We start from the raw sequence: 22,149 nt of genomic DNA on the forward strand, positions 1-22,149 counted from the left end.
GAAGTACAGTCAGGTAAATAATAATAAAAAACAGACATAATACATAATAAAAAGACCACCACCAACACGTGCACACCCAGAGAGCACCATGAACCCAGGAATGGAGGGAAGACGCGAGAACAAAAATAAAAAAGTGGAACGGGGGGGAAAAAAAACGGTGAAGTGGAAGGAACTTATATATTCAAAAATATATAAGCAAAAACGCCAGCACTCAACGAAGACGGAAATGGGAGGGAGGAGTCAAACCACAGCACCGTTCTTTTGGAGGGAAATGAACAGGCGAGACCACCGCAAGGCAACGGGGAGGAAATGGACGCAAAAATCTGATTGGACAGTAAAGGTTAAAAAAAAAAAAAAAAAACTGAGAAAAATCATAATTGCACATAATGGAAGTCTTTAGGTGAGGAACAGAATTTGGGTTGAAAGGAGGCGCAGGCCATACAGGGGCATGGAGAGGGCAGTGGTTCCCATGGAGAAGATGGGGGGGGGCATGGGGGGGGTTGTTCTTACTTCTGTTGGGGGAGTTCCAGAGGGTGGCAGAGGACTTGGAGAGCCTCTTGTTAATAACCGAGTCCACGTGTTTCGGCAGGTTCACCGCCGAGACCGAGCATCTGCCTGCAACCGGAGAGAGCGCGACAAAACAGAAGAAGAAGAAGAGACCTAAAAACACCGCTCAGAGCCCAGAGCCTGGAGTGGGCGGGGCCTGCCACGGGACCCGCCCACAGCCCAATCCACCAATCGGGTCAGCCGAGGAGTCACACCTCCCGGCATCTCCGAAAAAGTCTGGAGTCCGAGTTCGATGGGTTAGTCCGAGTCCTATCCTAAAAAGATCGCTTGTGTCCTTAGCTCTAAACCCAATTCCAATAGACCAATTTACCCAAAATGAACTCCATCACAGCAGGGACACATCCGTTTCTGGATTTACCGATTCCCACAGCTCTTACCCATTTAATTAACCCTGTCATTAACACGGTTTGAAATTTTGCTAAAATGTACAAATACGCTGAAGAAGATCAAAATGTTAATGTGAAATTAATGTGCCCCTAAGTGAACCACTGCCATGTCCGCGAGCAAACCACCGGGGGAGTATACAACCAGTCCACTCACTGAGACGGTGTAAACTGTGGGAACAAAATCCAGAAACAGATGTGGGGTTCCCCCCCGGAATGGCATCCCTCACCCCGATCTTCAGGACACCCCTTCTGAAGAGACTGAGCCACAAGGCCCACAAGCTCCTTTTGTGTTTAAAAGGGAAGATATTTGGAGAACAGGCCAAAAAAACAAACACACAACTTTGGCAACAGCAATCGAGGTTAAAAAAAAAAAAAAAAAAATCGAAACCGAAATGCTAACCCTCCACCAAGAAACAGACACTGTCCACTGTCAATACGGAAACGAAAAAAACTGATTATCAAACCCAAGACTGCACTCCCACACAAACACAAACGTAAACACAAACGCACAAACACACACAATTTAAAAGGTTCAGGACGTTTCCCTGGGTAAAAAATGAGACTCGCTCCCCTTTGAGAAGACCGCAAATTTCCGTCTGTGCGCACGAGGCCGCACGCTTCCGTTCTTAATATGAAAGACGCAGATTGTTTGGGCCTTCAGTCCAGCCTGTCAACAGATCTAAAACAGATCTGTCAAGCCCTGGATCAACCGCTCTGCCACTTTAACCGGTTCCGACAGAGGAAACAAAAGACAAAAGGTGGCTGTGATTCAAACTCCACAGACTTTCCCCAAATCTTAGACATGTGCTGCCTCCTGGTGGTCTCAAATGGAACAGCGCCACTACAAGCCCGCTTTCAGCATGTTACATCACACGTACGCATTCAGCCAACACCCACCCTTCTGCAGGGAAAAATCAGGCTAGGCAGCTTGCTCAGGGGTATAATGGCAATGCCTCTCAAAAGGGAATCAAACCTGCAACCCCCAGTCCTTAAATCCAGTTCCCTAAACTTTACACTGTCCCCCCTTTTACTCAGAGTAACCCAAAAAGCATTCCTTTAAGAAGCCTGAGGACACTGATGGGGACTGATACGCCCTGGAATTATACTGCTGAGCATCACGAACTGTGCTGCTGGAGGAGAGCAAGGATAAGCCTGCAGGGTGATGAGCTGGGGGGGGGGGCGAGGGGGGGCCGGGGGGGGGATTAGAGGCTTCTGAAGCTGCAGGTTAACGGCGAGCGAAGGGGGAAACGCGCCGCTACGCTCTCAGAACAACCGCGAACCATCACAGCGCAGCACACACCGCCATTCCTGCCAGCTTCCCTGGAAGAGAGCTGGTGGGAGGAAATATCCCATGATTCCACAGATCCGCCCCTTCCCCCCCATACTTTCATATAAACCCCTCCCAGCTCTGCTGTTTAAGGGTGAAGAGGACTTCCCTGTATATGTGTTGTGTACAACATCAGCATAGCTTTAACTGCATCTTAGCTGCTAGCTGATAATTACCTTCTAACTGCTAGCTGGCTGCTAATTAGCGGTTAGCAGCTATCTGAATGGCAAAAAAGCTAAAGCTGTCAGCTAATTGCTAACAACACAGACGGTTTCTCACCAGTTCAAGGACTTGGCTCCCTTGGGGGAGGAGGGGGGGCATGCGCCAATGAATTATTTCTGAGATGGCAATCAATCCAACAAAGCGGGTAATTTCCCAATCTCATACGAGGAGGAGATTCTGAGATGACAATCAACGCAGCAAAGCGGGTCATTTTCCAACCTTACGCAGGAAGGTAATTGCTTCCTCAGAAAGACAGCCCAAACTATACGAGCCCTGATGAGGGTTTCACAGGCACGATGCTAATGACAGAGCACTGAGATCACACCAACAGCCCCCCCACCAACGTCCCCCCCTACCCCCCCCGCCCCCCCATTATCGCCCTCCCCAGGAGGCAGCTGGTGCTAACGAACACTTTGCCAACGGCTTCTGCACCGCGCAAAAACAAAAAACCCCAGGATGACGAATCGCACCACGAGCAGCGGGGGAAACACCAGCGATCCGACGTCGTTAAGAACGCATGATTCATTAGGTAATGGGCAGACAGGGGAGGAGAAATTAAAATTAAAAACGGTTAGGAACACTGTAACCAGAGGTTCAGATGTTACAAAACGCCAATCACATGCTGGGTCTATAGGACACACACACAGTGAAACGCCTCACCACCACCATCACCTGTCTGCTCACATTAACCCCGCCCACATGCCACACCCATGCTCCACCAATCACATAAGCCCCGCCCACACACCATTCCCAAGCCATACCTTAACCCCGCCCACATGCCACGCCCGTATATACACACACCATGTACCGATTGGACAAGGACCGCCGGGGAAGTCAGGCAAGCGGACAGTCCCCATCCAATCCCCACAAAGGAAAGCGAAGAGGCCCTGAGCACACACAGGTCACGTGACCCGAGGGTGGGGCTTGCGCCGGCCATCCTGGTTGCGCGTCACCAGGCAACAGTTGCCATGGTGACTCCAACCAGCCCACATCTCGGGAGACAGCACGCGATGCCCCGCATGTCTGTGCGAGTTCCGTCAGTAGCAACCGGACAGAGCCCGCGCGAAGCTAATCATCAGCTTATCATCAAGCCAGATGGTACTAAGTGTAGGCGACCTGGTCCGGTTGCAGTCTGGAATGGTACTAAGTGTAGATGACCTGGTCCGGTTGCAGTCTGGAACGGTACTAAGTGTAGACGACCTAGTCCGGTTGCAGTCTGGAATGGTACTAAGTGTAGGCGACCCGGTCCAGCTGCAGTCTGGAACGGTACTAAGTGTAGGCGACCCAGTCCAGTTCGTCTGGGGCAGTACTCACTTTCGCGCTGGCTGGAGTTCTGGCTGAGCCCCCCGGCCCAGGACCACCGCTGCTGGCGGATCTCGGCCCACGTCTTCTTACTGGAGCGCTGGATGGCCGCCTCGTACCTCTCCTGCAGACAGAATCATTTAAAAAAACGTGCGTTACGACACGCTAATTACATACCACACGCGTGTACACGAGTACGCGAGGGCAATGGGGAAACAGAGGCTGCAGACTGCAGGACAGTAAAACACCAGAGACTAGCAGTGACACAGAAACCGCTCAGCAGAGAGGCCTGTTCTACTCAGCAGAACTGCCCCTGCTGGGCCTGCAACAGGAACCCTGCTCTGGAGTTCTACTGTCCTGTGAGTTTTCATTTCAACCCTAATTTGGCTCACCTGATTCTGCTAAATAGTAGGTCAATGACCGCTGCGCCAGCTTCCCCAGACTACCATTACTAGGACAGGAAATCCCTCCATACAGGAAATGACACAAAACATCCCACAGGAAGTGACAGGTCGCATGTGATGTGTTGACTGACAGGAGGGAGGGAGGCCACTCCTGTGTGATAAACCTTGCTCACAGTGCATTTTCCTGACCCTGATTTTACTGGATTTATTAAAGTTGTTTCCCTGTGACACTCTGCAACAACACACAGGATCTGGACCAAAGAGGTAAAGTTCAGAACAACCGTAAGGATGGTGCTTTTATCTTTTGGGGGGGGGGGGTTTAACTGCTCTGGTTACACATTACTCATCTCTCAGATCCTATGCTTGCTGGATCCATTTTACTGAAGCCAAATCAGGTTAAGTGCCTCGCTCAAGACTACAATGGAAACCCATAACCTCAGAGTAGCAAGCCCAGGCCCACAGCCATTACACTACAGAGGAGGTCCTCAGTAATAACCAGTCCAGTCACCTACAGAACAGCACAAAGTCCCCTGTGAATGCCCCCCGGCCCTGATGACTGTAGGCTGTAACCAGGGTGACAGAGCTACCGCTAACACTACAGCTAAAGCTACTAGCTGTAGCAGCGGTACCAGGCTATAAATGCCATCAGTACTACTTTAAACTAGCTTTACACAACAGCTCTAGGAACTCTTGGGGCACGTGGGTGTACCGGAGAGCGGCGTGGAAAAGTTCTCTCTCACGGTACGAGATTCCATTCGCTCTCCGGAACATTCTGTTCTTTCAAACACAGGAGAGGGAGGGAGAGAGGGAGCACCTGGATGCCGGTCTGATGATTTTGAGATTATGTTCCTAGCCGAACACACACCACAGCTCGAGCACTGGGCTTTTTAGCCGTGTGAAAAGGCCAGGGCCAGGACCAGGACCTACGCTGAGGCAGCCTTCAGGGTCTATGGCCCTCACGTTTGGAACAGCCTGCCACAGGATCTGAGGGCATCACAATCTCTGATGAGATTATAAAACCCACCATTTTTAGCCTGGACTTTTACATAAAGGGAGCTTTTTATCACGTTTTTATGACACTTCTACTTTTAACTGCACTTCTGCTTAGATTTTATTGACTCATCTACTTTGCTCTTATCTTATTTACTGTGAAGCACTTTGTATTGTGAACTTGCACGAAAAGGGCACTATATGAAGGTTGAACTGAATTGAGGGAGGGGGGAGAGAGACAGACAGACAGGATAGTGGAGAAAGGACAACAGATGTATTTAGGTCAGAGCCAGGGAGAAAGAAGACCGATAGTAGGAGAGGAAATGTTTTATTAGCGCTATCAGTGCTCTTTGAAGAGAGGTCAAAGGAGAAGCCGAGCAATACCATATTCAGGCGGCAGTGGGTGCTTTGAGTGCAAACCACGCTAATTTCGGGCCTTGAAGCAGGTCAAGCGTACCGCGGAACCCCCCCCCCCCCCCCCGTCTTACCGCCAAAATCAGAGCCACACCCGTCTCCCAGACGCAGGCCCCTAACAGTGAGACCAGCCTGAGACAGGGCGTGTGTGAGCGAGACCCAAACCTGCTGCAGCACAGATGAAAGTGCGGAGTGTTTTAACCGCAGACTGAGAGGCCCAGCTCAGCAGGTGTGGACCAGCCCCGTCGCCCACACTGCTACTGCTGTTTCCATTCTGCCCCATCCTGCCCCATCCAGCCCCATCCAGCCCCGTCGCCCACACTGCTACTGCTGTTTCCATTCTGCCCCATCCTGCCCCAGTCCAGCCGTCGCCCACACTGCTACTGCTGCTTCCATTCTGCCCCATCCTGCCCCAGTCCAGCCCCGTCGCCCACACTGCTACTGCTGCTTCCATCCTGCCCCATCCTGCCCCAGTCCAGCCCCGTCGCCCACACTGCTACTGCTGCTTCCATTCTGCCCCATCCTGCCCCATCCTGCCCCAATCCAGCCCCGTCGCCCACACTGCTACTGCTGCTTCCATTGTGCTTCGCCCATCCTTACCTGCCCAGTCACTGCCCCAGTCCAGCCCCACTCCAGCAACATCCCAACCACACCTTCCCGGGCTCCACCCCATCCTCACAGGCCCTGCCCCCTTTCCACCCATGCCACACCCATGCCACACCCACTTATGTCTGTTTCCTGTACCGACCCACCTCTCCTAGCCCCACCCCCCAGGCCCCGCCCCCTCATTCCCTGACCCCGCCCACCTTGTTCTTCTCCAGTTTTTGGCGCTGGCGCTCCTCCAGAGCGGCTCTGCGTTTCTCGGCCTTCAGCCGCTGGTCCTCCAGCCGGCGCCGCCGCTCGTCCAGCTGCCGCTCCCGGAGCTGCCGCGCCTTCTCCTCCTTCTCCAGCCACTGCGACTTCTTCGCCGCTGGAAAAACACACACACACACACACACACACACAGACCGGCAGCGGTTACGGCATCTGGAGAACATCTGGAACCCAACCGCCCCCACCGCTCCCTCTCTCTCTCTTCCTCTCTCTCTCTCTCTCTCTCCCTCCCTCGCTTTCCCGCTCCAAAAAGGCTGAGTCCCGGTTCAAGTGCCTGAACCCGGGCTTGAACCCGACGCAGGCCGTGGGGGGACTGTGTGTTCATACCCCCCTACCCCCCCCCCTGGGCCAGAGACAGGGCAACACTGAAGCCTAGCTTCGCACCCCAAATCAGCACCCCTATTCCTGAATTCTAACCACGGGGTACAGAAACACTCTCTCTCTCCGGCTCTGCGTCACTGTGAGTCAGACTAAGTCCTCCATTTTTTGTGAGTAGTAATTGAAATGTGCTGGCATGTCTCCATATACTGGGGTTTCTTTGTTAGCTATGCTATTGAAAATGCCATCGCATCTGCGCGTCTCCCCATGTTAAACCGCACATCTCTTAGTCCTATTCCCATTCTGGTTTTAAATATCATCTATATTCATTATGTTCAGAGGAATAAACAGTCCACTTACTCTCTGATAATATTGATTTATGGAATGATATTACTGACATTCATAAGTTGCAGTGTGTACAACGTCTGTATATAATAACTGATCAATGCAATGCAAGTCTTCATTGACTAAGCAATTTAGCATTGGTTCAAATTGGTTTCTCTCCATCAGACTTATTAGCCCGAAAACAGGCGCAACAAATGGTGTGCAAATTAAAACTCAGCAGCTCTCCCGACTTCCCGACGCGATTGCTGCAGCGCGCATTAAAACCCTGCCGACAAAAGCAATTAAATCGCCGTTTTCGTTCTCTTAAGAAACAGTGTGTTTGAGAGCCGTGGCCGCGAGACGTCTGCTCAGCTGCCGCCGCCGTTACGTTCCGTCTCCGCGGAATTTCCCGGTTTCGCGCGGTTTGGCTGTTTGGCCGTTACCCACAGCAGGCGCTCACGCGCTTCAGCGAGCTGTAAACGCGCTGTGAGTCGCTTTGCGTAAGAGCGCCCGATTAGTGAATATAACACAAATGAACATTTAAATAGTGTGAAGATGGGTGCTTTGGGGGGGGGGGGGGACAAACAAAAATGAGGTTTTCAAGAGAAAAACAGCTTGCTCTCTCCATTACACTTAAACGATGCAGCATAACTAGACTCCTCGTTTTTAAACTAAGAGCAAGATTCCTCAGTCCAAATTCTGGAGAGCCACTGGGTAGGCCTATACAGATTTTTTTTTCGCATTAAAATCAGCGACCAATTAACAGCAGACCCAAGCATTAGGCGCTACGAGCATGGCTTGGAATGCATTCTAACACTGGCAGTAAAATGAGCTAATCGCGTTTACCCAAGACGGAACATTGAATTAATTATCTCAAACGAAGCAGCGCTATTACGGACAAATATTTCTGAAATGACACTTATTGTGCTGTAATCGCATTTATTTCCCACGCACGGCGTTCACAGTGAGAACTGTGAGCGTTAATACGCCTCTTATCGGAGTTATGAGAGAAGACGAGGTATTAAGCTGTCAGGTCTATTGTTGCTCCCGTTTTTCACGCTTTTTCACAGGGTAAACTCGCGGAACAAACGCGACTACAGAGGCGAGATTATCTTCTCCTGAAAGGGCTCGTTTCTGCGGCTTGATTCTGTGCATGTTTTGTTTGGGGGGGGGGGGGGGGGGTGGAGACTAAATCCAGATTTACCACAAGGGTTACAGGGGCAAGAGGAAAGACAAATCGTATCCGTAAAAAACAGACTTCCCATAACTGCAATAAAATGAATAGCACACGAACGCACGGGGACCACACACACTAACGAAAAAAGTAATTACACCTTATCTGCAGAACGCATTTCAAATTCAAATTCTTTAAAATCACAGCAGGACTGGGACGGGTACGGGGACGGGGGGGGGGAGACAGGGGGGTTACCTAACACCACAGTGGTCTCAAAACCTAATTTAAAACGAGAAACCCCGGCTAGCTATGTTTTTATGTCCGTACACGCTCAGGTCACAGGAGACTGCACTACCGGTTCACTTTTGGATGAACCCCGTTGACCAGCGGCACGGCGATCGATCGCGGGCCAGCAAACAGAGCAAGCGGCGGCTTGGGCGCGTCAGTCACCTCCCAGCGGAGCCACTAAAAGGAACGCCGAGCGCAGACCGATGATGTCACTCTCAGACACCGCAGCTGGTGCGCACTTCAAACGGAGACACCGCCAATGCGCCCAAACCAGCTAGGCTGAAGTCTGGGGAGGGGAGGGGGAGTCTTTATCCACATGATGGTTCTCAGGGTTAAACACAGCATCTGGACCATAAAACACCCGTTAGAAAATCATGAACGGGTCTCCTGCCCTAATCCCCGACCTCGTAAAGGATTTATCACCCTGTGGAGAGGGCAACCCGGTCGAGGCTGAGAGGCATAACTTTAGCACCAGGCTTCTGGGCCTGCCGCACCCCAGCGGGGTAAACACTGTGAAATGTAAACGCAGGTAACAGGTGTTCGGCGTGGAGATCCTTAAAACGCAGAGGAGGGGGTGCGGACCGCACCATGGACCTACACTGAGCTCGACTCCCGCCTGTTTCTGAGCGATGGCTATCACAGACGTCCTGAAAACAGCCCCCCGCGATTAAAAACAAGGTCTTGGGGAAAGTCCCCAAAGTGCCCGTCTCTAATGGGAGTTAAGCAGACCGCCCCCCCCCTCTCTCCCCCCGACACCAAACCACCCAACCACAGGGACTCCCTTCACCACCAGACTGATCGATTAGACTCCCACTCCTTGGCACGCATGCACGAAGCAAGCTAGATATCAACTAGGCTACTCTGAATCGGCAATATTTATATAATGATACCCAAGCAAATATTAGCTATCTCAGCTAAAAAAAAAACTGTCTGGCCTAACTGTTCAGCTTCACTAAGCAACCCAAAGCCTCCCATCAGACTGACATGATGATGGATGTCTATCATTATTACAGTAATTAGCCCAACTGCCATAGTAGGGAGGTAATGTGTGTCTGGTGTGACTGAAGAGGAGGAACTAGAGACTATATTCAGCGTTTCTCTGCAAATTCAGAGTTTGGGCCCTCATAGGACATTTAACCTGGGCTGAGCAGCACATTCAACATAACGCAGGAGAAGCTTATTAATAATCAATTCCCTTTATTATTAATATTATTGTTATTCTTATTAATATTATTATTATGATGATTATTACTACAATACCATGTTGTTGCATTTCCCTGTAAGAAACACATTCATTTAAACAACTTTAAATTTATTTTCAAAGTTGTTTGTTTTAGGTTATTTAGGGTGGAAGAAGGGAAAGGAAACAGTTGATTAAAACCCATTTGATTGATTAAAACCCATTTGATTGATTAAAACCCATTTGATTGATTAAAACCCATCTGACTTGAAAGTAAACGAGCACAAAACAGGTACTTTCCAAACGCTTGCTTTTAGCCAACCAACCATGCTTCCTGGGATAGATTTAGGAGAGACGCAGGAGATTTACACATTTCACATAATCAGATCTTTATGGAGACCCCTGGAGTAGCATTGGGTGAGGGGTTGTGATTTTGACTGCTGTGTGCTCCAAAACACAGCTGCCTTTATTCAAAATCAAACTCTACTGGGGAAAAAAAAGAGCAAGAGAGGGAGGGAGAGAGAGAGAGAGCATGAAATCCCCCCCACACACCATCACAGCCGAAGAAAAGAGTGATGGAGAGAATGATGAAGAAAAGGAGAACAGGGCGACTGCATGAAACACAGAATCACAGTGCCAACGTCACGACCACAGGGAGCCACAGGAATGAGAGAGAAAGAGAGAGAGAGAGAGAGCCACAACCATCACCATGACGACACCAACACCACCAGGGCACGCAAGCCACACCCACCAGCTGTCTTACCTTGCAGGTGCGTCTGCTCTTCTGAAGGAGTGAGGGAGAGAGACGAGAGCAACTGTCAATCATGCAGGAAGCGCAACCATGCCAAAAAAAACCAGTCAGGGGGCAGGACAGGGTACCCCAGCGCCCAAAAACCCGTCACGGGCCAGACCAGGGGAAACCAGTACCCAAACCAGTCATGGGCCAGACCAGGGGACCCCAACGCCCCAAAAACCCAGCACGGGGCAGGACAGGGGACCCCCAGCACTCAAACCCATCACAGGCCAGACCAGGGGTCCCCGGTACTGGTGCTGATTCTGGTACTGGTTCTGGTGCTGGTTCTGAATGGGAACCGTTGGGTTCAGTGAAGGGATGTGGTGCAAGGCAGCGCTAAAGCAGTGGGGATTGGATGCTCACAGAGTGATGCCAGCCTTCTTTGACCAATCCCTGGAGAGATCCTTTGCCAATATACTGCATCAAATCTCCAAAACAATTTTATGTGGACGGACAGTTATTCCTTCAGTTGATAACTCTAAATCAACTGCAGACTAAGCACAGATAAAGCTTTGAGGAAGGACGTTCCACAGCAGTGGTGGTGCAAAAAGCAAAACAAAAAGCACTTTGTCTTCCTGACGTTACGTCCGTGCAGAAGTGAAAGCGAAGAGGCATGCAGTCAGACCCTCTCCCCGGTGTCAGAGGAGTGCGTGTGACTCTGCGTTCGGCTCTGAAGGGTTTCAGCTCGCTCCGCTGGGTTTTCCTTACGGCTTTCCGAACGTTGCCGTGGTAACCGGGAAGGCCCGCCGGACACACAGCGAGCTGAAAACATCCAAAGCTGAGAAAGGGGAAACGGCCTTTCGCTTTCCTGCGACCCTACCACAAGGGGGCGCCCTCAGCCCTTTGGAAAGGAGATGAATGCACCGCATACATGTACACACACACACACACACACCCACATGTACATACACACAGGCACACACTCTACATGCGCGCGCACACACACACACACACACACACACACTTACCCAGGTATTTGGCCCTTTCCTCCCGACGCTCTTTCGCCTGTTTCTGTCGGTCTTCCGATTTAAGCCCATCTGTACAGAGAGAGAGAGAGAGCGAGAGGGAGGGAGAGAGAGCAGGGAAAAGGAGAGAGGAAGGTAGGGAATGAGGAAGATGGAGAGAAATAAAAAAGAGGGAGAGAGCAAAAAGAAAGAATGAGAAACAGTGTCAGGCAGTAAGGGAATAATGGAGCGTGAGAGGGAGACAGGGAGAGATGGAGAAGAGCAGGGAGAAAGAAGGATGGGAGAGGAAAATGAAGGACGAAAGAGATGGGGGAGAAAAAAATCGACAGCAAATGTCAGAGAGCAAGATGGAATGACAGTGAAATGGAAAAAAGGTAGACAGAGATGAAGAAAAAAGGAAGAGATTTATAAAAGAGATTGTGAGAGAGGAGGAGAGAAACAGAAGGAGAAGAGAGAGAGAGAGAGAGAGAGAGAGGGAAAGAGGGGGAGAGAGAGTTAACCTTGGTTTGCCCTTCAGCGAGTCACTGCACTGTGAGAAGACAGGATGGACACTCCAGCCCTTGTGAGTTTCTCTCTCTCTCTCTCTCTCCTGCTGATAAGTAAATAACGGACTTTAATCTGCCCGGCCACGCCCCCAAACACAGCCAGCCGTCCACAATCACACCCCAATGAGGTCATACTCCGCCTCTGCACATAATGAGGTCACTTCCTGGCAGGGGATCGTCTCTTTGGCCACTGACGTGAGGTGCGGTTGATTAATGAAATTAATAAAGGGGGTGGGGCGTGCTTGGGCATGTGTGTGTGCGAGAGAGAGAGAGAGACGGAATGTTTTTGCATATATGTGAGTGAATTATGTGCACAAGTGTGTGTCTGAGAGAGAAAGAGTTGCTGAGCGTGTATGTGCGAGTGTGTGCTTGCATGCGTGAGTAAGTGGATGCTTGGGAGAGTGAGTGTATGTGAGTGAGTTATGCACAAATGAATGCATGTGTGTGTGTGTGTGTGTGTGTGTGCACGTGTGAGCGTGTTCCTTTTGCTCTGAAGAGCCCAGTGCTTATCTCTTCTCTCTGGTGAATCAGAACACTCCTTCATCTGTTCTGCTATGTACATTACACAGCAACCATTTACACAGCTGGACATATACTGAAGCAATGCAGGCTGAGCACCTTGCTCAACAGCAGTGTCCCACCTGGGAATTGAACCTGCGACCTTTAAGTTACAAGACCAGCTCCTTACCCATTATTACTACACTGCGGCCGAGCTGCTTCAGCAGGATAAACACCCGGCTGCTTCAGCAGGATAAACACCCGGCTGCTTCAGCAGGATAAACACCCTGATAAACACCCAGCTGCTTCAGCAGGATAAACACCCGGCTGCTTCAGCAGGATAAACACCCAGGTGCTTCAGCAGGATAAACACCCAGGTGCTTCAGCAGGATAAACACCTGGCTGCTTCAGCAGGATAAACACCCGGCTGCTTCAGCAGGATAAACACCCGGCTGCTTCAGCAGGATAAACACCCAGCTGCTTCAGCAGGATAAACACCCAGCTGCTTCAGCAGGATAAACACCCAGCTGCTTCAGCAGGATAAGCACCCGGCTGCTTCAGCAGGATAAACACCCAGCTGCTTCAGCAGGATAAACACCCAGCTGCTTCAGCAGGATAAACACCCAGCTGCTTCAGCAGGATAAACACCCAGCTGCTTCAGCAGGATAAACACAATAAATCAAAGTGAATCGCGCTTCATATCGAAGCTAACATCACGCTGAGGGATGTCAAAGCACTCGAGGTCTCAGCAGGTTAACCCAGAAGGGCAGCTGGGGCTAATGACCTCTGACCTCTCTGAGCACGAGCAGTATTGACAGAGCGCTGCTATCTGTCGGCCTGGCGACCGGTGACGTGGAAACAGACTCACCCCGAGTGAGTCAGCCTTCCACCGGGATGGGGCCTGACCTAAAAACACTGTTTACTAAAGAGAGGAGGGAGAGAGAGAGGCAGACTAAAGGGAGGAGAGAGGGATGGCGGGGAGAGAGAGGAGAAAGAGAGGGAGGGATTGAGGAGAAGGGGAGAGAGGGATGGAGGAGAGAGGAGAAAGAGAGAGAGGGATGGAGGAGAGAGGCATGGAGGAGGGAGAAGAGAAAGAGAGGAAGGGATGGAGGAGAGAGGGGAGAAGGGGAGAGAGGGATGGAGGAGGGAGTGGAAAAAGGGAGAGAGGGATGGAAGAGAGAAGGCACAGAACCTTCCAGAAAAAAATATGCCGCATTCGGAAGGGGGGGCGGGGGGGACGGAGTCTACGAGGGCTAGACAGCAATCGGCCGTCTCCTTGGCAACCCAAATCGGGTCCCATCGAGCAACAAGAACAGGAGTGTCTGTAGCTCTGGAGAGGAGAGTCAGTCAGGAACATCATTCACTGAGAGAGCAGTAAAAGCAGAAACCTGCGTCATGACGGGGGGGGGGCAAGCTTCCTGCCAGCTGTCCTGTCCGATCCCAGCCAGAACAAAAACGAAACAATAAAAGATTTAATTAAACCAGTCCTTAATGCCCCACAGCCAATTAAAATGCACAAATATAAAATAATTTCCCAAATTAAGAAATTGAGAAGTTTTTTTGGGTGGGGGGGGTGGGAGGTTAGGGGTTTATACTTCCTCTCCCCTTCGGTCACAGTAAGCCCCTGGGTGGGGGGCCATCCCCACAATTAAAGAAGATGAAAAGAGAAGACATTGTGTGTGGCAAACAGAAGTGACCCCCTACTGTGAAGCCTGCAGTCCAAACATATTCCATCTTCCTAATTTACTGCCCCAATCAGCAGCCTTATTCACAGAGCAACATTCTCAATCAGCCAATCGGAAGCCTCCCTCACACCTGGGGCCTGGACTGTACCGTATCTGACCTGCAGCTGTTCACACAAAACCCCCCCCCCCAACAGAAAGGACCCCCAAAGCAGCTCCTGGAGACCTGCTGCTTTGCATTTTCACTATAAAATCAGAAACAAATTCAGGGCCACAGACACAGCTGGGGCAAGTTTTTATTGAGCAGTTTCAGGTCCCAGTAATGGTGAAAGGGAACAGACCCTGTGGCCAGAGGGACTCTCCAAAAATCTTCACATAACTGGCTCGAGTCCTGTTCTTTTGCCCCAAATGTGTCTGTTTTAATTCAGTTGATTTAAGGTGAGAGGGCACATCATGTGATTCGAATGTTCTTCAATGGAACATTCTAATGATGATGTCACAATCACTACTGGTGACTGAAAGCAATGGAGTTCTAGAACACTGACTTAGAATTCTGAAAAAAAAAATATATTCCAAAAAAACCTGCTCTCCAAAGCTTTAAAGATGCATTTTATGTCATTCCTCTAGCAGTCAGGTAAATGGTCCCTTGGGCTGTGAAGTTGCATGTTAAACTCTCAGATGGAGACAGTACCACTATGTGCTTGGACAAGCTCATTGACCTGAACTCCATTTAGTGATATACCCGTCTGTGTAGCAGGGTACTGCTTTAAAGGCAAGCACTGCCGGTCGGCGTGAATTAGGGCATCTGTAAGGGTCGAGTGCATCGATGATGTCACAGCCCAATCAGCGCCAAAGCCAGGCGGCCACGCGCTAACGATAAGGACTCTGGACTCAAAGTTCGGTCCTTATCTCCACGGGAACGTGTCTGGACCGCTGGTGGGCGAGGGTGGGGGGGTGTAGGGGGTGAGGGAGGGGGTCACATGGATGTGTGCGTGAGGCTGCAGACGTCTCTTATGAGGTTAACGCTCACACAGGCTCCATCAGCGGGGGAAAGGAGAGGCAGCGGTCCTGTTTTAGCTGCAGTACGGTAAACCTAACCGGCCTAAACCAGTCACTACAGACCACTGCGCACAACCCCAACCCAACCATGAGGAGAGCAAAGACAGCATTGAGGAAATCAAACCACTAATGGAGTAATAAACCAACAAATCAATCAATGCATCAATCAATCAACCAACTAATGAGTCAGTCCAAAATTAAACAGCCAATCAGCATATGAAACAATCAACCAACTAATACAACAACCCATCTTATCAGTCAATCAACCAACAACCAGCTTATAAAACAATCAATTCACTACATAATAAAATATTAAAGCCAGGAAATTATGCCCTTAACTTTTCCAATGCAAAAACATTGCAAAAAGGTTTGCACTAAAGAGAGCCTAGTCAGCTAGCACTGATAGTATGTTCACACTGAAGGTAGCCTAGTCAGCTAGCACTGATAGTATGTTCACACTGCAGGTTGCCTAGTCAGCTAGCACTGATAGCATGTTCACACTAAAGGGAACCTAGCTGGCTAGCACTGATAGCATGTACACATTACAGGGAGGCTAGCTGGCTAGCACTGATAGCCTATTTACAGAAAATGGGACCAAATGGTTTTTGCTGCATTCCTGCTAAATCAATTATTTTACTGCACAGCACTCAAATCTAATTACACAACCTCCCCCACCAACCAACACTGGGGCAAGTGTGTCTGGAACATGATCTTACGAACACCCGCCCACACTTCACGTTTCCACGGCAACGATTACCCTACAGCACTGCTATACAATATACACATTCTCAGCTCGTTAAGTGTTCACCATATGTGTGTGCTCACATGCGTGGGAATGAGAGCTCCACTGCACGACAGCGTCCGTGCAATTTACTGCCTCTCCTGCCGCCCGCCCAACTGCCCATCCGAGCGGTCACATGACCCGGCAGGTCTGCTGGGTCTCTGTCCCATCTCAAAATCAGCAGAGCAAACTGCCCAAGCTGGAGAGACCAGGTGAGGTAATTGATCAATCAAAGCATTTAACTGACCAATTAAGTGCAGAGTAAAGCATAACACATTCTGCAGCTCTCCTGTGTTGGGGACACCTGGTCCCCAACACAGGTACAAGGGGCGTACCTTTTTTGGGGCGGGGGCTGCCGCTCGGCCCGGGGGTGGAGGGCGTGTCCCGTTTCGTGGGGGTCTCCGCCCTCAGACTGCTCTCCCCCTTTGTGGGTGTCTCAGCGCGGGGGGCGGGGTCAGATTTTGTGGGGGTCTCAGCGAGGGGGGCGGGGTCAGATTTTGTGGGGGTCTCGGCGAGCGAGGCGAGATCACATTTTGTGGGGGTGTCTGTTTTCGGGGGGGCCTTCACCCCCTCTCCATCCTCGTCTTTAGGACCGACGTCTGGAGCAGACAGGATAGCTGCCAGGAGAGAGAGAGAGAGAGAGAGAGAGAGACAGATGTTTAAGTGACACTAGAAATACCCAGATACAGTGCAGCTCAACTTCAATTACAGAGAAGAAGGGAGAGAAGAGAGAGAAGAGGAGGGGGGAGAGGGAGAGAATGAGAGTGAGTAAGAGAAATAGAATGACAGAGGGGGAAGAGATGGAGAGGTAGGACAGATCATGGAGGGGGAGAAAGAGAGCGAGACAGAGAGCAAGAGAAAGAGAGATGGAGAGAGAGAGTGAGAGAAAGCAAGAGAGAGAAAAACAAAAAGGTCCTAGGCCTGCATATCTTCAGCCTCACAGGAGTGTGAGTAAACAGGCATGTGTCACACTCTGAACGCTGACACTGACACACGTACTTAAACAATGACATCACCTGCAGGCCCCGCCCCTGCCCCGCCCCTTCCAACCCCACCCCACCCCAGCTCCAGGTAGGGCTCATAGTTCCACAGCAGGCCCAGATCAGCTGTAAATCACCCCCCCCCCCACCCCCACACACACCCCCCCCACCCTGGCCCCGCCCTCGGAACACAGCCACGCCACGCCGCAGCACGCACACCTGGCTCAGGTGAGTGAGTCAGAGCAGCTGATCTGTGCACTTTAGAACATCTCTAATCCCCGCTCCGGGCCCCGCCCGTCCGTCTGTCCGTCTGTCTGTCCGTCTGTCTCTGATAAAACGCCAGACAAACAAGCGTGAACACACAACACAGGCGAAGAAAACCCTGAACTGTAGACCCGCCAGCGCCCTCGGCCCAACCCAGACTGTGGGGAGACTGTGCCCTCACCACACACTGAACACCAGTGTTCAGGGTCCGCTGACTCAGTTACTTGTCCTCCCCCCCCCCCACCCATCCCATCTCTTTTTGGGCAGTTCTGTGCGATACAGCACAATAAGCGCAATGCTGTATCGGGAGTTTTGTTCTTGGTGGCGTGCGTAGCTATTTCTGACATAATGTGGCTTAAGGAGGGTAAATAATCCCATAATAATAAACATGAGGAGTGTGTAATTATGAAAAATGAACAGCTTGTTAAAATTCTGGGGGCTGGCAGCTTGCGGTTGGAAGGGAAATCGGCACACGCACACGGGGGGGTGGGGGGGGGGGGGCGTTTCGAGAGGCGCTGAACCAGGGCCCTCGCAGGGGACCGGTCTGCACAGGCTGCTCCTGAACAGTCCTCCTGTGACTCAGTGAGTGTCTGTGTGAGCGTGACCAGCGCGGCGCGGCGCGGCGGCCGGACCCAACGCGTATCAGGAGGGCGCGGCCCTCTCTGCACCCCACCAAACGCACAGCGGAGCGGGCCGCACACAGCAGAAAACTTTATTTAAAAACTTTATTTAAACCTCAGAGAAGCACTGAGGGAGAGCGCCTCGTTTACAGAACTGCTAAGCAACAGAAGGAAAAAGAGAAGCACCTCAGGAGCAACAATAATCGAAGAACAAATCATTTAAATGTAAGTTAACATTGAATTCACAAACTTTTTTAAAAACCGAATCAGATTTTAATTGGCCATTCAAAACGGGGTGAAAATGACGGCTACAGAGTTATTTAAAAACGCTGGTATGCGATACCGCCATAAACATGAACTGGGCAGAACCATGCCAACGCGGGCAGAGACCGGGTCGCCATGGTAGCGACCATCAGAACGGGAGAATAAACCCGTCCCAATGTCTCCGTCAGCAGACAGGGGTGACGGGGATCTGGGTTAGGGTTGGGGGGGGGGGGGGGCGCAGACATTGGGCTTTGGACTGCTGCTGCTGCTGCTGCTGCTGCTGCTGATAAGCACTGCGTAGCTCAGCTCAATCTGACCGCCTGCCAGACTGATAACTCACACTGAACACAAGCATTCCCACTTTAACTGGCCCTTTCAGACCATGATGTCACCTCTGTCTGCATGTTTTATCAGTGTGCGTACCTGTGTGTGTGCACACAAACATGCGTGTGTGCTCAAATGTGTACACATACTTGTGTGTGTGTGTCTGTGTGCACAAGCCTTTGAGCAGACGATCTATTAAGTCTTCAGAAGTGTAAGGTAAATAGCAGGTGTAAGAATATCACCTTGTTAACAAGACAAATTGAGCCCAGTTTAGAAACACTGCATTAATGTTTACTGGCTGTCCTCGTTCACACTGAGACAGACACAAAGGACCCCTCTGTGCAGAAACTGAGACGACAGGTACCTCAGGACGTCAGACACGCCGTCACACTTCCACAAAACCAGACGCAAAATGGCAGCGCTGTGGGTCCAGCCGTGAAGAGCCAGGACGCCTCGGACAGCTTCTTCACAAGGTACGACTGTAACCACGGAAACCCGCGCTTTGGGCAAAATGCAGGTTTTTCCTAAACTCTCCATGGCTGCATTCAATCTCAAAATTTCCAAAACGATTTCCAATTTCATGAAATACAGCAGGTTTTTTTACCAGGCCTGGAACCTGCAGCCATAATCAGTGACATTTCGGAGCAGACCGCTCACAGGGAGTTGTGTGTGTGTGTGTGCGTGTGTGTGCATGCATGTTGTCAGTAAGAATAAGGCGCTCTCACAGGGAGGTGGGTGTGTGTGTGTGTGTGTGTGTGTAAGACCCGCTCACAGGGCGGTGGGTGTGTGTGTGTGTGTGTGTGTACGTGTGTATGCATGCATGTTGTCAGTAAGAATAAGACCCGCTCACAGGGAGGTGTGTGTGTGTGTGTGTGTGTGTGTGTGTGTGTGTGTACGTGTGTATGCATGCATGTTGTCAGTAAGAATAAGGCGCTCTCACAGGGAGGTGGGTGTGTGTGTGTGTGTGCGTGCGCGAGCGTGTGTGTGTGTGTGTGTGTGTAAGACCCGCTCACGGCGGTGGGTGTGGAGGTTTGGGGGGTCAGCCGTTCTGGAGTAGGCCTCTATCCTCCGGAAAACACAGAAGGCCGGCACGTCCTGTTTTCACAGCCCACTGACTGGGCCCTGCACGTCGGCACTCAGCCAATCAGACGCTGCGTGTCAGCATTCAGCCAATCAGCTGCTGTCCAGGAACATTTACCCCGCCCCCCTGCCCCGACCCCGAGAAAACACCCCCAATACAGGATAAACACACCCATCCCCCGCAAATTCCTCCAGCGCTCCACCGAGGAGGACGAGGAGGAGGAGGAGGGGATCAGGGTCAGAGCTCGTAGCTAAAGCCAGACCTCTTCAAAATGAATGATGCCGGTGTGTGTACTGGGCCTGACAAAAAGCCTACAAACAACTTGAGTTAAACAACCGTCAGACAGGCGCACACACACACATGCACACAGACACACACCCCCACACACACACATACTGTGCAACATGAAGCTGTTCCACTATAGGGAATCTGATGAAGTAAACCCGAAGAGGACAGGCCTTACATTACTCACCCAAACCCATGCTAATGAAGGTACTGTGGGAAGAGAGAGTAAAACTCACACAGAGCTCCAATCTGGGAAATACCCCCTTATTCTGGAGCTGGGGAAGGGTGCAGGTCATATTCTGCGGGACGTAAACATGCTAGCGGGTATTTTTTCGTGGTGCTGTGAGCGAGGAGGGCGAGGTCGCCGTTTCCTCAGAAGAATCCAAGATGACTAATCAGTGTCACGCACTTCCTGTGCAACGCGACTCCAGGCAGCAGCTGTTCCTGTCCCGCCGCACAGTCACCGAAACGCCATCGATTATTTTGGGCGTCTGCACCGGCGCCCGGCCCACAACGTCACATGACATAGGGGCGACATAGGGGCGACATAGCTCAGGAGGTAAGACCGATTGTCTGACCCCACCCTGGGCGTGTCGAAGTGTCCTTGAGCAAGACCCCTAACCCCTAACCCCTAACCGCTCTGGCGAATGAGAGGCATCAATTGTAAAGCGCTTTGGATAAAAGCGCTATATAAATGCAGTCCGTTTACCGTTTACCGTCACACACAGGCCCAGACGCAGCCTGGCTGCTGCTGAAAAGACCTCCCAGGCTCACAGTCAGATCACGTGCTGCTCTTATATAATGATTTTATGACAGGTGGAGAATGAGGGTAAATCGGGTTTTGAGCAGAGAGGCAGAGAGCCAGCACGGTTGCCAGGTTGGTAGCCCGGTTGCCAGGTTGGTGTCCCGGTGAGCCCCTGTGCTTCTCAGACGGTTCCCAAACAATGCCTCCTCCCCCTCCGGTCTTATTTTGGGACTGAGGCAGCTGATGTGGGGGAACCGGTGACAAATTATACACCCCCCCCCCCACCAAATAAACTTGTCAACCTGCACTGAGCATTGCAGGTTTGAGAGAGAGAGAGAGAGAGAGAGGAAGAGGAAGAGAGGGAGAGAGAGAGAGGGGGGTAAACAAGGCCTGAATTGTAAAACAGATTACACCCCCATTATTTAGGGTCAGCAAAGTCACCCCCGTTCAGCAGAAGGGTCTGAACGAACGCAAACTCTGAGGAACTGGGAAAGGTCAGCGTGCGCGAGGCGTGCGTGAGGCTCGGCTCAGGTCATGTGACACAGAGGCCAGAGACGAGAGAGAGACGCGGGAAGCAGCTCATGGAACACTGCGTCAGCGACGCAGTTTACACAGCTCTGTGTCTGGCCACCCCTGCACCCTCTGCCCCCAAAATCACCCAGGAAACAGAGATAAGGCTCGCCCGTCTGTCTGTCTCCCGCCCCCCCCCCCGAAGCAAACAGTGCAAACGATGAACATGCGTCAGCGGGCTTGGAGCAGGTCGCACGGCAACAGGCCGGGTGCCAGGAGCACCAGAACCGTCTGCGCAGGAGGACGGCCGGCCAGTACGGGGAGGAGCATGTGACCTCAGCCGGACTCAGCTGCGTTCCCAAAGAAACGCGATTCACAATTGTACATCTACGAGGGAAAAACATTGACCATATGGACTCATCAGGACTCACAAGGAATCATTAGGACTCATAGGGATTCATTGGACTCACAGGGACTCACAGGGACTCATAGGGACTCATAGGGACTCATAGGGACTCATTGGGATTCGCAGGGACTCACAGAGACTTATAAGGACTCACAGGGCATCACAGGGACTCATTATGACTCATAGGGATTCATCGGGACTCACAGGGACACAGGGAATCACAGGGACTCAAAGAAACTCACATGAACTCAACTTTAATTAAGGTTAAAAAAAAACAAAAAAGAAACAGGTCTTTAAACAGGTTCCACTAGAAACAACACTACCTCTACCAGTCAACATCTACACGAGCCTTCTGTACTACTATTCCCCTTCCATTCCCATTCATTACCTGAAACCAGATCAACACTGATCCAGGATCAGCGCTAGAGTGGGATCTCTGCCTAAAAGAGCAGTCTGAGGGGATCCAGACCGTACAGCTCCAACAATGCAGAGCGTCTAAGCCAGAGAGCGTGAGAGCATGCGTAAACCACGGCAACCAACAGACAGAAATCTTACACTGCAGAGGCACCGCCTTCTTT

The 22,149-nt window shown here is 51.2% G+C and overlaps 1 protein-coding gene and 1 long non-coding RNA gene across 7 annotated transcripts in view; both read right to left on the minus strand.

The window, feature by feature from the left end:
* map7d1a (MAP7 domain containing 1a) overlaps window positions 1-22,149 on the minus strand; it is a 62,955-nt gene that overhangs the window by 18,890 nt on the left and 21,916 nt on the right. For 2 of the 6 annotated variants that reach the window (XM_064350198.1, XM_064350112.1), the window contains exons 2-7: window positions 16,428-16,709; window positions 11,531-11,599; window positions 10,521-10,553; window positions 6,419-6,582; window positions 3,817-3,928; window positions 511-615 (exon numbers count right to left, since the gene is read on the minus strand). In XM_064350198.1, the coding sequence (XP_064206268.1) occupies window positions 511-615; window positions 3,817-3,928; window positions 6,419-6,582; window positions 10,521-10,553; window positions 11,531-11,599; window positions 16,428-16,709 (765 nt within the window). The remainder of the gene's footprint in view (window positions 1-510; window positions 616-3,816; window positions 3,929-6,418; window positions 6,583-10,520; window positions 10,554-11,530; window positions 11,600-16,427; window positions 16,710-22,149) is intronic. The other 4 variants (XM_064350285.1, XM_064350458.1, XM_064350375.1 and 1 more) reach the window with 4 other exon arrangements.
* On the minus strand, window positions 8,296-10,514 carry LOC135263772 (uncharacterized). Its single transcript, XR_010332541.1, has 2 exons — window positions 9,842-10,514; window positions 8,296-9,809 (listed from the first exon to the last, which is right to left on the minus strand). It is a non-coding gene; the product is annotated as an uncharacterized LOC135263772 (long non-coding RNA).

The sequence above is a fragment of the Anguilla rostrata genome, chromosome 1 (assembly GCF_018555375.3).
Source record: "Anguilla rostrata isolate EN2019 chromosome 1, ASM1855537v3, whole genome shotgun sequence".
Taxonomy (NCBI): domain Eukaryota; kingdom Metazoa; phylum Chordata; class Actinopteri; order Anguilliformes; family Anguillidae; genus Anguilla; species Anguilla rostrata.